At 44.6% G+C, this 14,082-nt stretch overlaps 1 protein-coding gene across 1 annotated transcript in view; it reads right to left on the reverse strand.

The window, feature by feature from the left end:
* Window positions 1-14,082, reverse strand: part of CYP2R1 (cytochrome P450 family 2 subfamily R member 1) — a 30,501-nt gene that overhangs the window by 15,622 nt on the left and 797 nt on the right. The window contains exon 2 of the mRNA XM_074999037.1: window positions 228-369. Coding sequence (XP_074855138.1) covers window positions 228-369 — 142 coding nt within the window. The remainder of the gene's footprint in view (window positions 1-227; window positions 370-14,082) is intronic.

Consider the following 14,082-nt stretch of genomic DNA (forward strand, 5'->3'; position numbering starts at 1 on the left):
TGCCCTGGGTTGTGTGTGATCTTTGGTGAGGAGGGAGGTGACTCATCCTTTAACCTGCTACCACTGACCATAGGAACATTAATTTTAGGACTTAAAGAATTCCAATTCCTTTGCTCTGGTATGCAGCACAAGTACACAACTCTTTCCCAGATGCTATCTTTTTAAAAGTGTCAAATATTCTGGTACAGGAAATGAAAAATCTTCCCTTTCATGATGATGGCACGTACCTCCCATATTTGTCAATTTCTTGAATAAGGGAAGAGATGGTCTGTCTGCAAAAACTTCACTTTGATGAACCAGGCATTCTTTTACGACATCATAACCATTCAGTACAATAGCAGATATACCTCCAAGATCAAGACTGAAAATCTTTGAAAAGAACAAATGAACAAAAGTACATTTGTAAAATTCAACTGAAAGGCATTTTCAAGAATAAGTAATGAGGTCAATATTAAAAATAGTAAGACTGAGCATCACTACAATATATTAACTTTTAAGGGTTTTCCAGACTGCAAGTACAAACATTGTTCAGGATAATCTTTCCTCCCCTAAACTTTAGACTGTAAATTCTCTAAAGGGAGAGCCATTTCTCTATGTATTTTGAACAGCGCTAATTACAATTCAGCTCTAATTACATTAGAGGCTTTTGAACGTTCTTGCAATATTAAATATTAGTAGAAAGATGTTGAACTGGCAATGCTGTGAAATCCTCTGTACGTGGTTATCATTTACTCACAGAATAGTTGTGCCATGCAAGCTTCCCTAAACTGTCTTCTACTCTGATTTGCAAGGACCCCCTCTACAAATGAAAACAACATTTTGTAACCCTGGGTCTCTTTCTCCACTGAAATTGTCAAAGGTGATGAAAGATTGTGATAAAAGATTTTGGCTACAGATACCTGTAAACTACTACTGGACTGAAGTCACCAGCTCATTTCACACTAACCACCAAAAAAAGCTATCAAATGATGGCAGCCACAAAGTTGTGCCAGCCATGACAATTATCAAATTATGAGACAGTCAATCTAGTTCCAGTTCCTTCCTCTGTAATTGGCCAGTCCTGTCCAGTTCACTTCACACAGGCCACTAGTCATTAAATGAAAACACCTATAACAGCAGCCATAAATGACCATAGTCCATCTAGTCCTGCACCTGTTTCCAAAAGTGGTCTGGATGCTTTTGAGGAATACACAATAAACCTTGCAGAAGAACATGCAATAACCCTGTTCAAGGCAGATACAGGATAATCTGTTCCTAATTAATGTATTGTACTAATGGATAATAAAGATTAGCTTAATCACTAAGCATTAGTTTTTATATTACTTTCAAACATTTTTTTAGTATTATAACTGGGTATTCTAAATATCTGTAAGACTGCGTACTCTCTCTTTGAAACTTGTTAAGCTCTTGGTCTCCATTACAACCTGGGGCAAAAAGTTTCACTTCTAATTATACATTGTGTAAAATAGTATTTCTTCTTCCGTTCCAAATGTGCAGCCTTTCAATTTCTTTGGCTGTCTCCCTGGTTTTGTTTTATGAAATAGGTAAACAGGAACTTCTACTGTACTTTCCTTACACCATTGACCCATTCACCATTGTGCATACTTTTACCTTATTCCGGCTACGTCTACACGTGCCCCAAACTTCGAAATGGCCATGCAAATTCCCAATAAGGGGACTTCGAAGTAGGCGGGGCCCTTTCGAAAAGGAGCCCCTTCTGGACGCGCCGCACAGCGGCAAGGCGCATCAATTTCGAAGCGCCGCTGCCGCCCGCATGCTAATGAAGCGCTGAATATGCATTTCAGCGCTTCATTAGTAAACTTCGAAATGGCCATTTGCATGGCCATTTCGAAGTTTGGGGCACGTGTAGACACGGCCTCCCTGTTACTTTCTAAAATATACAAATAAAAATATAAAATCCCAGTCTTTTCAATTTCTCATCAAAAAAGTTCTTCCAAACCATAATCATTACACTTCTTAGTGTATGTCTTCACAGCAAAGTTATTAAAAAAAAAGCCATTATTTTGAAATAACTTTGCTAGCATCTACAGAATGCAACTGCTATTTTAAAATAGGTAAACCTCATTCTGCAAGGAATAGGACCTATTTTGAAACAGCTATTTCAGAACAGGTGAATAGACAGAGAATAGAACCTATTTCAAAATAAGCCACAGTGGCTACGTCTACACTAGCCAAAAACTTCGAAATGGCCATGCAAATGGCTTTCGAAGTTAACTAATGAAGCGCTCAAATACATATTCAGTGCCTCATTAGAACGCGAGCAGCCGCGGCACTTCAAATTGATGATGCTCGCCACCGTGCGGATCGTCCAGACGGGGCTCCTTTTCAAAAGGACACCGGCTACTTCGGAGTCCCCTTATTCCTATCTGCTCATAAGAATAAGGGGACTTCAAAGTAGCCGGGGTCCTTTTGAAAAGGATCCCCGTCTGGATGAGCTGCGCGGTGGTGAGCCGTGTCAATTTCGAAGTGCCGCGGCCGCCCGCATGCTAATGAGGTGCTGAATATGTATTTCAGTGCTTCATTAGCAAACTTCAAAATGGCCATTTGCATGGTCATTTCAAAGTTTTTGGCCAGTGTAGACACGGCCAGTTTGTCCAATGCTTTTTTTTGAAATAGGCTCTACTTTGTCTAGATGCTCTATTTTGAAATATCTGAGGGCTATTTCAAAATGCATTTTGTGTGTAGCAGCTTTATTTCAAAATAAAATATTCTGGAAAATCTCTTCCAGAACAGCTTATTTCACAATAGCACTGCTATGTAGACATGGCGGCGAGGAGGGGAGCCACCCCGCAGCAACCAGCCCCGGCAGGTGAGCAGTCCCGTGGCAGACAGCCCAGACCCCATGGCAACTGGCCCTGACCAGGAAGCCTACCTGGCCAAGAAGCCAGACCTTTGGTAGACAGCCCAGCAGAACAGATGACCCTGGGGCAGTTACCCCATGTGCCAGTTATCCAAGTGCCAAATAACATATTTTTTATTGTACTCTTTATTTTTTAATTATTGCCTTGCCTATTTACTAGGAATAGATATAATGTTTAGCGATCTGTCATTTCCTAGATTACTACAGGTTGTACCTCCGAAAACCAGCACTCTCTGGTCCCATACCATCCTTTGTCCAGCAGAACCAGGGATGTTCCTGGACCAGAGAGCCAGGCAGAAGGGCAAGCTGCAGTCCTGGAGGCGTGAAACAGGTATCCCTGGCAGCCCCACAATGAAGCAGCTGCGCAGGCAGGAGCCTTCATTCCTCAGAAACCCCAATGGGGGGAGGCAGCTAAACAGGGCCCGGGTCGGTGTCCCTAGGCAGCCCCATGGGGCTGGGGGCAGCCATGCAGGGCTGGAGCTGTGTCCCAAGCAGCCCCATGGGGCTGGAGCTGGGGGGCTGGAGCCAGCACCAGATTCTTCTGGGAGCCCTGCAGGACTGGGGCAGCTGTGAAGGGCTGGAGCTAGAGCCGACTTCCCCCAGCAATTCCTCAGGGCTGGAGCCAGGACTGTGTCCAGGAGCAAGTGAGCGGGGCCAGGCTGGAGCTGGCTTCTCCTGGCAGCACATGGGCCCAGAACCACACCCTGGTAGCCCTGCCAGCCAGAGTTGGCGCCTGTGTCCCCCAGCAACATAGCAGCATGAGCAAGAGCCCTAGCAGCAGCCTAGGCCAAGATGCCCACACCCCCAGATGGGTGAGCAGCCAAGTAAGGAGGAGAAGGGGTTGGTGGCAGGAGACTTTCTCTAGCCCAGTAAATTCTCTTGTTTCAGACCGTTGAGGTCCTGACCATGGGACCAGCGAGATGCAACCTTTACTAGAACCCATTTTAAATATAGGTGAAAAATTTGTTACTCTTTAGTCCTCTGTTATATTAGCTGTTTTTAATAAGAAGATGCATATTTTTGTTAGCAGCTTGACCACTTTCTTCTGGACCCAGTGACTTACTACTTTTTAAGTTATTAATTTGTTCCAGCGTTTTTTCCACTAGCATCTCAATCTCTTCTAGTACTCTATAGGTACTACCAAAAAAGAAATCATTAATTTTGGTTTTTAAAAAAAACAAGATAAAGCTGTAAATATGCCCCTTAGTCCCACAGGCATTAAAATGCTCAAGAATATACAAATTATAATTACTTTACCTTATTTTTATATATAGTAAAACCTCAAGTTACATGAGAGTTCCATTCCGTGCACCTTCACGTAACCTGGATTTCGCGTAAGTGGGAGTCCAGCTTTTTCCCTGGCAGAACACATGTTCTGCATCCAAGAAAGCAGCTGAAAGGTAAGACGTGTGTTCTGGCAGGGAAAAAGCCAGACCCCCCACAACAATCACTACTAAAAGACAACCTGAGAATTACATGTGCTCAGTACTTTTGTCAAAGTCAAGTTCCAATAATTTTGTCTGCTAAACATATCTTTGCACACTTCCCAAGTCCTGAAGAACTTGTAAGGGCTAATACTGTGGTCCACAATGACTGGCTTCTGAAACTCAACCTTCTTACTATTTAGCAAGCGTTTCCACAGTCAGGCCGCTATTGGCCAGCATGCCAACTGAGAATGCAAACTTAAAGACTTTTGTTACTAGCACTTAAACGTTTTAAAAATAAAGACTAATGAAAACATTAAAATGGTTCACTTGTATGCAGCTCTCTCTAGCTTTCCATCTGTTGCCTCTTGTATTATGGTTTGATTGTATGCTCTTTTAGGCAGGATATAATCATTTCATTTAGCATTGTACAGCACCTATCACAGGGGTCTGCAACCTGCAGCTCCAGAGCTGCATGTGGCTCTTTAAGGACTCCTGACGAGCCTCTTTGTGGCTCCTGACGCTATAATTGCCAAGTTAAAAAAAAAAAAAAAAAACCCTCCTGATTTCCTGAATTATTTTCTATAAATGGTGAGCATCTAAAAGCCCAAAAATGAACAACTCACATTTAAACAACAAACAATATATGATCTTGAAATGTCAGATAATCCCCTAGAGTCCTCCAGAGAGAAAGAAGGTTCAGGAGTGAAAGTCCAGAAGACTGTGGTACATACACACACGAAAAGTATGAAGAAACAGAATACGTAAAAAGTTTGTGACTGTCCTGCGGTAAACATGTATCACATTAGAAATTACTGTGTTGCTGTTCTTAAAGTAGTTGTTACAAAAAGCATGATTTACCGTGACATCTCATATTCACACGCATTGTGGCTCTCAAATTATTGATTTTTTTTAACCAAACTAGAAAAAATGGCTCTTTTTATTCTTTCAGTTGCCAATCCGTGGCCTAGCTCGATGGGGTCCTGGTTCATGACTAGGGATTCTAGGCACTAAGACAATGTATATATATAGTTAAGGAATTACAGATGTTATAGTATTCCCTCACTACCAGAATTATCCCCTCACCTGTGCCAGGACACAGCAATACAGGAACTTAGCCTCTCCTGTGTCCCCATGTCCTGGTTCTTCCAGCCAGCCCAGCTCTCAGTCCAGATCCCTTCCAGAGAGATCAGAAAATTTCAACTCAAAATAAACACCTGGGCATTTAAGTCCATAATGTATTAGCCAAGGGTAAAGTATGGTGCCCCTAGCCTTTAGTCAAAGGCTGGAGACAGATGGCAGGAGACAAATCGCTTGATCATTGTCTTCGGTTCACCTCCTCCGGGGCACCTGGCACTGGCCACTGTTGGCCGACAGGATACTGGGCTGGATGGACCTTTGGTCTGACCCAGTACGGCCGTTCTTATGTTCTTATGCACTATGCCATCATAGCATCCAAGTCCAGTGCTCTTAAAGCAAAGCTACTTGGGTTACAGCAGGGAAAGTCTTCCAGAAGAAGTCAGCCCTTTTAATCTGGGCCACTCAGTTCTGATTGTACTCAGCTTCTCCTAGGTGCCAGAAGACAAACTCTCACTGGTCCTATTGCAGTTGCTCATGATAGACTTCTTTAGTCATCTCCCAGCACTATGAATTCAGTCTTCCCTTCCAGTGGGGCAACTTCTGATGGTGGGGTTTGCCAAGGCTGTGGGGGCTCCAACATGAGGCAATGAATGCTTGGTACACCTTAGCACACACCTCATCCCACATGGATCTCTGCATCTCACCTCCTGTTCCTTCCTATGAAAAAAAAATTTCCATGATGTGTTCCTTATCAGTGATATATCTGGAATGCACAAGACTGAGATGCCAGGTACCATCTTGTAGCATATGGACTAATGGTGTAGTTCACTGCTTGCATCCAGGTTAAGGGGGGTATCATGGGACATATTCCCTGGGCCTGGGTTTTGCTATTAGCCACAAGGGAAATGGCACTGTAAGAGCAGTGGATAGTGAACTACTTGGTTTGATCTTTTCTGAAAAGATTTTGTAAAATCTTCTAGAAAGGAGAACCATGGAATGGCCTGCTATCAACAGTGGGACTTGACACAGACTGTCCTCCAAGTGGATGTTCTATCATAAATAGCAGGGCTCGTGACTCTCTTCAGGGGCATTCTGCACCATGAATGGTTGTGCTCTCAGCAGTCTGTGGAGAAACATCCCTATGTGATAAATAGCAGTAATCTTGTTCAGTGTTCCTGCTGTTTTTTCCCCATCCATGTGTGGAGGCACATGCAGATGTGCACCATCAGTAGAAACTTATATTGTTGGCTGTGGGCGCTCTTCTAATCAGCTGAATGGTATCTGAATTTTTCCTATGTAGCTGCCCAGGCTTACAGGGAACACTGCTCTTGTCATAACTCGGACAGACATCCTGTGCTATAAATAAGGACACTGTGTATTAACATAAGAATGACATACTGCTTCATACCAATGGTCCACCTAGGTAAAGAGCCTGTCTTCTGACAGTAGCCCATGCCAAATGCTTCAGAGCAGTGGCAGGCAATCTGAGGTCCATCAGGGTTCTGTGTGTGGCCTGTGAGACATTTTACTGTTGTCCTTCCACATGCTTTCCAAATTCCACTGGTTTCCATCTGCAAAATCTTTTTCTTACCAGTATTACTAAAGTAACATGTGCGTAAAGCAGGGACACAAAGTGAGTTGTGTGTTGACTGCACACCGCACTGACTGCGAGAGCCATGCACTTACTCTTCATTGAATCAAAGCATTGCTACCGTTCACTTGGCAGTCCCTGCAAATTATAGGTACACAAGTGCAGCTAGCAAAAATGTCCTATCATAGGAAACCATCTTGGTTCCAACACTCTTGTGGCCCACCAAAATGTGGCCCTCTCACTAGCCTACATTGCACATCACACTTCAGAGATAAAGAACCAAAACAGATAAACATCAAGCGATTGCTATCATCCACTCTCAGCTTTTAGCAATCAGAGGGTAGGGACTCAAAAAGAAAGGTGCGCTCATGGCTAATAACCACTGATGAATCCCTTTATAAGTTTTAGTCTTCCCAACCTCCACTGGCAAAGAATTCCAGAGATTGACTGCACTGCATGAAGAACTACTTTCTTTTGTTTGTTTTAAACCTGCTATTATTCACTGATTTATCCCCCATTTTGGCTGCGTCTACACGTGCACGCTACTTCGAAGTAGCGGCAGTAACTTCGAAATAGCGCCCGTCACGTCTACACGTGTTGGGCGCTATTTCGAAGTTGAAATCGACGTTAGGCGGCGAGACGTCGAAGTCGCTAACCCCATGAGCGGATGGGAATAGCGCCCTACTTCGACGTTCAACATCGAAGTAGGGACGTGTAGACGATCCGCGTCCCGCAACATCGAAATAGCGGGGTCCTCCATGGCGGCCATCAGCTGGGGGGTTGAGAGATACTCTCTCTCCAGCCCTTGCGGGGCTCTGTGGTCACCGTGGGCAGCAGCCCTTAGCCCAGGGCTTCTGGCTGCTGCTGCTGCAGCTGGGGGTCCGTGCTGCATATACAGGGTCTGCAACTAGTTGTTGGCTCTGTGTATCTTGCACTGTTTAATGAAAGTGTGTCTGGGAGGGGCCCTTTAAGGGAGCGACTTGCTGTTGAGTCCGCCCCGTGACCCTGTCTGCAGCTGTGCCTGGCTCCCTTATTTCGATGTGTGCTACTTTGCCGTGTAGACGTTCCCTCGCTGTGCCTATTTCGATGTTGGGCTGAGCAACGTCGAAGTTGAACATCGACGTTGCCAGCCCTGGAGGACGTGTAGACGTTATTCATCGAAATAGCCTATTTCGATGTCGCAACATCGAAATAAGCTATTTCGAAGTTGGGTGCACGTGTAGACGTAGCCTTTGTGTAATGTGAAGGACTTTTTTTTCCACGTCAGTCACAGTTTTATAGATTTCTATCACATTGCTTTTAGTTATCTCTTTTCCAAATTCCTAATCTTTTTAATCTCTCCTCATATCAATGTTTTTCCATACCCTTTGTCATTTTTGTTGTCCTTCTCTGTATTTTTTCCAATTCACTTTTATGGGATGGGGTGAGTAGAACTCCACACAACATTCAACACATGAAAATACACTGGATTTATATAATGGCATTACGATATTTTCTATCTTACTATCTACCCTTTGCCAAGTGGTTTCTAATATGTTAGCTTTTTTGACTGTTGTTGCATATTGAGCAGCTGTTTTTAGAATACTATTCACATTGATTCCCAGAGTTCATTCTTGAATAGTAACAGCTAAATTAGATCCTATTATTTTGTATCTGTGGTTGAGATTATGTTTTTCCAATGTACATGATATTGCATCTATCAACATTGAATTTCATCTGCCATTTTGTTGCCTAGTTTTGTGAGATCTCTTTGTAACTCTTCACAATCTGCTTTAGATTTAACTATCTTGAGTAAGTTTGTATCTTCCGCAAACTTTGCCACTTCACTGTTTCCCAGGTCATTTCTGAATATTTGGCATAGTAGTTGACCCAGGATAGATCCCTGAGGGACACCACTTTTTATCTCCCTATGTTTTGAAAACTAACCAATTATTCCTATCTTTGTTTTGTGTCTTTACTAATCTATAAGATAACCTTCCTTTTTATGACCGCTTACTTTAAGAACCTGTGGGGAGGAACCTAGTCAAAGGGTTTCTGAAAATCCAAGTACATAATGGCTATGTCTACACTAGAGCATAAAGTCAATTTTGAGTGACTAAGCTTGATTTAAAATGTGCCCAGATCAAGGTTGATTTTAAGGGGCCCTAAAGTCAACTTTTGCGTCCCCCCCTTTTCACAAAGAGTAACACCAAGTTTGAATTTAAAATGTCAAATTAAGGATAGTGGGAAACGGCATATTATTAGATCAATGTTATTGACCTCCTGAAGTATCCCACAATGACCCCAACAAGTCCATTATGGCCGCTTTCCAATCCACTGCTCTCCAGGTGTGCAGGAAGTAGGTAACAGGAAGCCTCGGAATTTGAATTTGTTTTCTTTCTGGCTAGCAGATCTCAGAAGTGCACCTCAGGAGCAACCACATCTAGCCATGAGTTCTCAGGGTTCCCAGGGTTGCAAAAGAGCCCCAGCATGGCACCATAAGGAGACCCAGGATCTCACTGCTGTGTGGGGCATGAATCGGTGCTAAACAAACTGCAAACCAACAAAAGAAATACAGACATTTATTGGGAGATTTCCCAGGGCATGCTGGAGTAAAGCTACACCAGGGACGCTCAACAGTGCCAGGTGAAAAATCAAGGAGCTCAGGCAGGTGTATCAGAAGGTGAAAGAAGCCAACAGGCATCTGGGTCATTTCCCAAAGCATGCCGCTTTTATGATCAGCTTGATATGATGCTAGGGACAGACCCAACCATGATCACAAAAAACTGCCTGGACTCCTCAGAAGAGAATGCTCAGCTGTCCTGTGAGAGCAGCAAGGCTGAGGAGACAGAGACTGATGAAGAGAAGGAAGACATTGAGCAAGCCAGTCAGCACGTAGCCGAGGAAACTTATCCTGCCAGCAGCTAGGACCTCTTCATCATCCTGGAGGCAGTCTCCTCACTGCAGGATGCTCTGGAGGTAAACAATGCTGGAGAGGACTCTTCTGGTGAGTATATTTTTTAAACTGCAACAAGCGGGTTGCAGCTGGGGTGAGGTGGATCTGTGCATCCACAGCCCGGAACTCCTAGAACAGCTTGTTAATATTTCTGGGGATAACGGCACTTATCCTTCTTGGAGATCTCCATAAAGGTGTCAGACAGGCACTCTTATTTTTCTCACAAGGTTATTCCAGCTTCCATAGTAGCACACTTTGCCACACCTAGCTACCAATAGGTAATCTGGAATCATGGCACCACTCAGCATTCTTGCAAATTTCCCAGCCCTGTGCCCACAGAGTATTAGCATATTTTCTTTTTCACTTTATGTTATCCTTAGGAAGCTGTTATCTCTTTTTGCAATCTAGAAGACACACGGGAAGTTTCATGGAAGTCTGTCCCTTTAATATTATCATACTGCTCCCTGTCCATTTACATTTCTCAGGACTGCCCCACCACACCACATGGTTGGTGGGCTCTCCATCTCCCTCCTCTTTCATGCAGCGGGTGGGTTCTCCTGACCTCCACCCTGCCCACCACGCTAATGGCAGGCTCTCTAGCTCCCCCTTCCCCCACACCACCACATGGTTGCACAGGATTTAGGAGGAGACACCGAGAAAGATTTTTTTCCTGCGCTTTACAGTCCATAGGACTGCCCCTCAACCCACCATGTGGCTAGTGGGCTAGGCCCCTGCCCCTCACCATGCAGCTGCTGTGCTCGGTAGACTATGCTTCTGGACACCAGCATGTCCAGCACAGAGTTTCAATGTATTACTAGCTGCCATGCTGTGTCTCCCACCTCCCCCTTATCCACCAGAATCTTACCATGTCAATAATAAATGGCCTGGAGAAAGATGTAGCTTCTGTTCTGCAGAGATTGATTAATTCTCAGCCTTAAGAGGCCAAAAGTGGCCTTGTAAAACAAAAGATGCTGTCATTGTGAAACACACACTCATTCACTGTATGGCTCTATGTGTTGTATCACATTTTAAAATTGCATCTAAATTTTGACCTTGACAATCTTCAACAGGCATCGCAAGTGGGAGTGTGACTGGTGTCCCATCCCTGTCTGCAGACAGGCTCACTGATGCAACCCAAGAAAAGAGCAAAGGAGGACCTCATTCTGCAACAGCTGCAAGAGGCCCATAAGGACTGAGTGCAATCTGCCACGGACAGAAAGTGGACACAGCAATGTCAGCACAGCATGTTCCAGCAAAAGATTCAGGAGTCTTCTGTTGGCTGTCAGGTTACAGATCTACATCCTCCGGTCCCCACAGAACTGCAGAGAGGCACCCCTTTCACAGAATGAACAATTATACTGCCTCCTCACCATGTTCCCTGGCTTCCCCTCATTGGAGTCTCAAAATGTAGGTGGATGAGGAGGGAGCAAGGACAGCCTGGCATTCCACCCGCAAGACCTCTCCACACAGTGGACAGCTCACACTCTCCCATATGTGATAGTAGGATTCCATTTCTTTTTCTCACTCCTTAACCTTCAGTCTCTAAATAAAAATGACATAGGTCAGAAAACCATAGTGTCATTTATTGATTAACTAGGGGTGGGGTGGAGTGCAGTTGGAGGTGCTTTCACATAAGTCAAGCACACCTCATTGTGGGGGTGCCGCAATACTTAAATGCAGCACATTCATGTGGCTGTCTGCTCATTCATAAAGCTACTTTTCAAAGCATCCTTGATGTGCATTGCATCCCTCTCTGCTATACTGATTGCCCTTGTTTCCAACAGTTCATAAGCACTGCCCAGGACATCTTCCTCTGCCCTTCAGCCTGGCATGAAATTCTCCCCCGTGGCCTCACAAATTTCATGAAGACAGTACACCCCAATCATGGCGGGATGCTGGCCTCACTAAGGTCCATACAGGTCAGAAGGCACCTGAATCTGGCTTTTAAATGGCCAAAGGCACATTCTACAACCATTCTACACTTGCTCACTCTGTTGTTAAAGCACTCCTTGCTGCGGTCCACTGTGCCTGTTTATGGCTTCATGAGCCAAGGGAGCAGAGGATAAGCAGGGTTGTCCAGTATTACTATAGGCATCTCCACAACTCCAATCTTGATTTTCTGGTCTGAGAAGATAGTTCCATCCAGGACCTTTCTGTACAGACCTGAATTCCTAAAGATGCATGCATCATACTCTGTTCCCAACCACCCCATGCAGATGTCAGTGAAATGACGTTTGTGATCCACCAATGCCTGCTACACCATAGAGAAGTACCCCTTGTGGTCTATGTACTCTAAGGCCAGGTGGTCCAGGACCAGGAGGGGGATGTGCATTCCATCTATCATTCCACCACAGTTAGGAAACTCCATGGTAGCAAAGCCATTCACTATGACCTACACATTTCCCAGAGTCGTGGTCTTTTCAGAACAAGGGCATTGATCTCTTCGGCTACCTGGATTACCACAGCCCCCCCCACCCCCGTGAATCTCCCCACGCCAAATTGATTTCCTACTGACTGGTAGCTGTGGGGTGCTACAAACTTCCACGGGACAATTGCTACTCACTTGTGAACTGTCAAAGCAGGTCTCATTTTGGTGTCACAGTGCTGCAGGGTGGGGGACAGAAAGTCACAAAGTTCTATGAAAGTGGCTTTGCACATGCAGAAGTTTTGCAGCCACTACTGGTCATCCCAGACCTCCAAAACAATGTGGTTCCACCAGTGTGTGCTGGTTTCATGACTCCAAAACTGGCATTCCACTGAATGCAATGCGTCCAGTGCAGACAGCAGCTCTGCATTGCTGATCTCCAGTCCTTCAGTGTGCTCCGAATCAAGGTCCACGTCCGCCTCATCCCCCCACTCACTTTGTCTAATAAGATGCTGCAGGACACTTCTTGAAGTGGCCCTAATTCAAGATCCCTGCTAGCTTCTTGTAACAACATGTGTCCAGGGCAGGCTTTGGAAAAGTGGTGTGAAAATTCCTTCGGCTGATTGTTTTCAACAGCGGGGACAGTGAGGGCAGTGCACTCTGGGATGATGATGATATCAGAAACCCACAACCACTTGCGGAACATTTTCTACCCATAACATAGTGGCACAAAAACCCAGAATGCAAAAGGGCTGCACAAACTGTGGGATAGGTACACAATGTACTGCTGACACAGTCAAACCGAGCAAAGGTAATGGAGGCACACTATGTCAACTTTCTGCATGTGTGGACCACTCAACATCGACTTCATAAAAACTAGCAGTAAAAAGTCCACTTTAATAAATTCAACTTTATTTCATAGTGTAGACATAGCCTATATCCTCTCGATCACCCTAAGGTATGATTTCCAAAGTTGTGTTGACTCTTCGCCAACAAACTGTTTGTATGTGTGTCTGATCATGCTGTTCTTCATCATAGTTTTAATGAATTTTCCTGGTATTGAAGTTAGGGTGACTGGCCTGCAGTTGCCAGGATCGTTTCTGGAGCTTTTTTAAACAATTGGGTACATACGATAATTTAAATGACAGGTTACATACCACAGTTAGTTCTGCAATTTCACCCTTGGAGTTCCTTCAGACCGCTTAGGTGAACTGGTCTGGTGACTTTTTGTGAACAGTGACAATTTTGACAGGTCTCTGTTCCGCACTATGGAGACTAGTGGTCTCCCCACTAGATCAGAGTCCTGACCCAGAATAGTGGTGTCCTTGACCCACTGGTGGGGAGGAAGGTTATTCTGTAGCCTGAATAATGGCACTCACACCACCAGCAGGGTGTTCTGCAGTGGTTCTATGAATTGGTTGCTGCTCTTGGTGCCAGCTTTGTTTCACTGTAATGCTCAGTTTTTGTCGTCATTGTTTTTTGTTTCTCTGTTAATTGGCTTGCCTTTTTCCCTAACCTCTGCAGATTGGCTGGCAATGCATTTGTTTTGTGATTTCGCCACTACCATTTTCTATACTAGCTGGCAGCAAAAAAAAAAAAAAAAAACAACTAGGGCCACCCTTCGTCCTGCACTCCAAGCAGTGGTGCTCTTGACATGAAGAGCAACTGCACATGACAAAAAGCATGTCTTGATAACCGCTGGAGGTGCGTCCTGCATAGTGAACTGAGACAGAATGGAAGCGCTCCAGGGTCAGTGCACCTTGTACAGTGAATAGAGGTGCAATGGGAATGTCCTAGGCCAAAATG

The sequence above is a fragment of the Carettochelys insculpta genome, chromosome 6, assembly GCF_033958435.1.
Source record: "Carettochelys insculpta isolate YL-2023 chromosome 6, ASM3395843v1, whole genome shotgun sequence".
Taxonomy (NCBI): Eukaryota; Metazoa; Chordata; order Testudines; family Carettochelyidae; genus Carettochelys; species Carettochelys insculpta.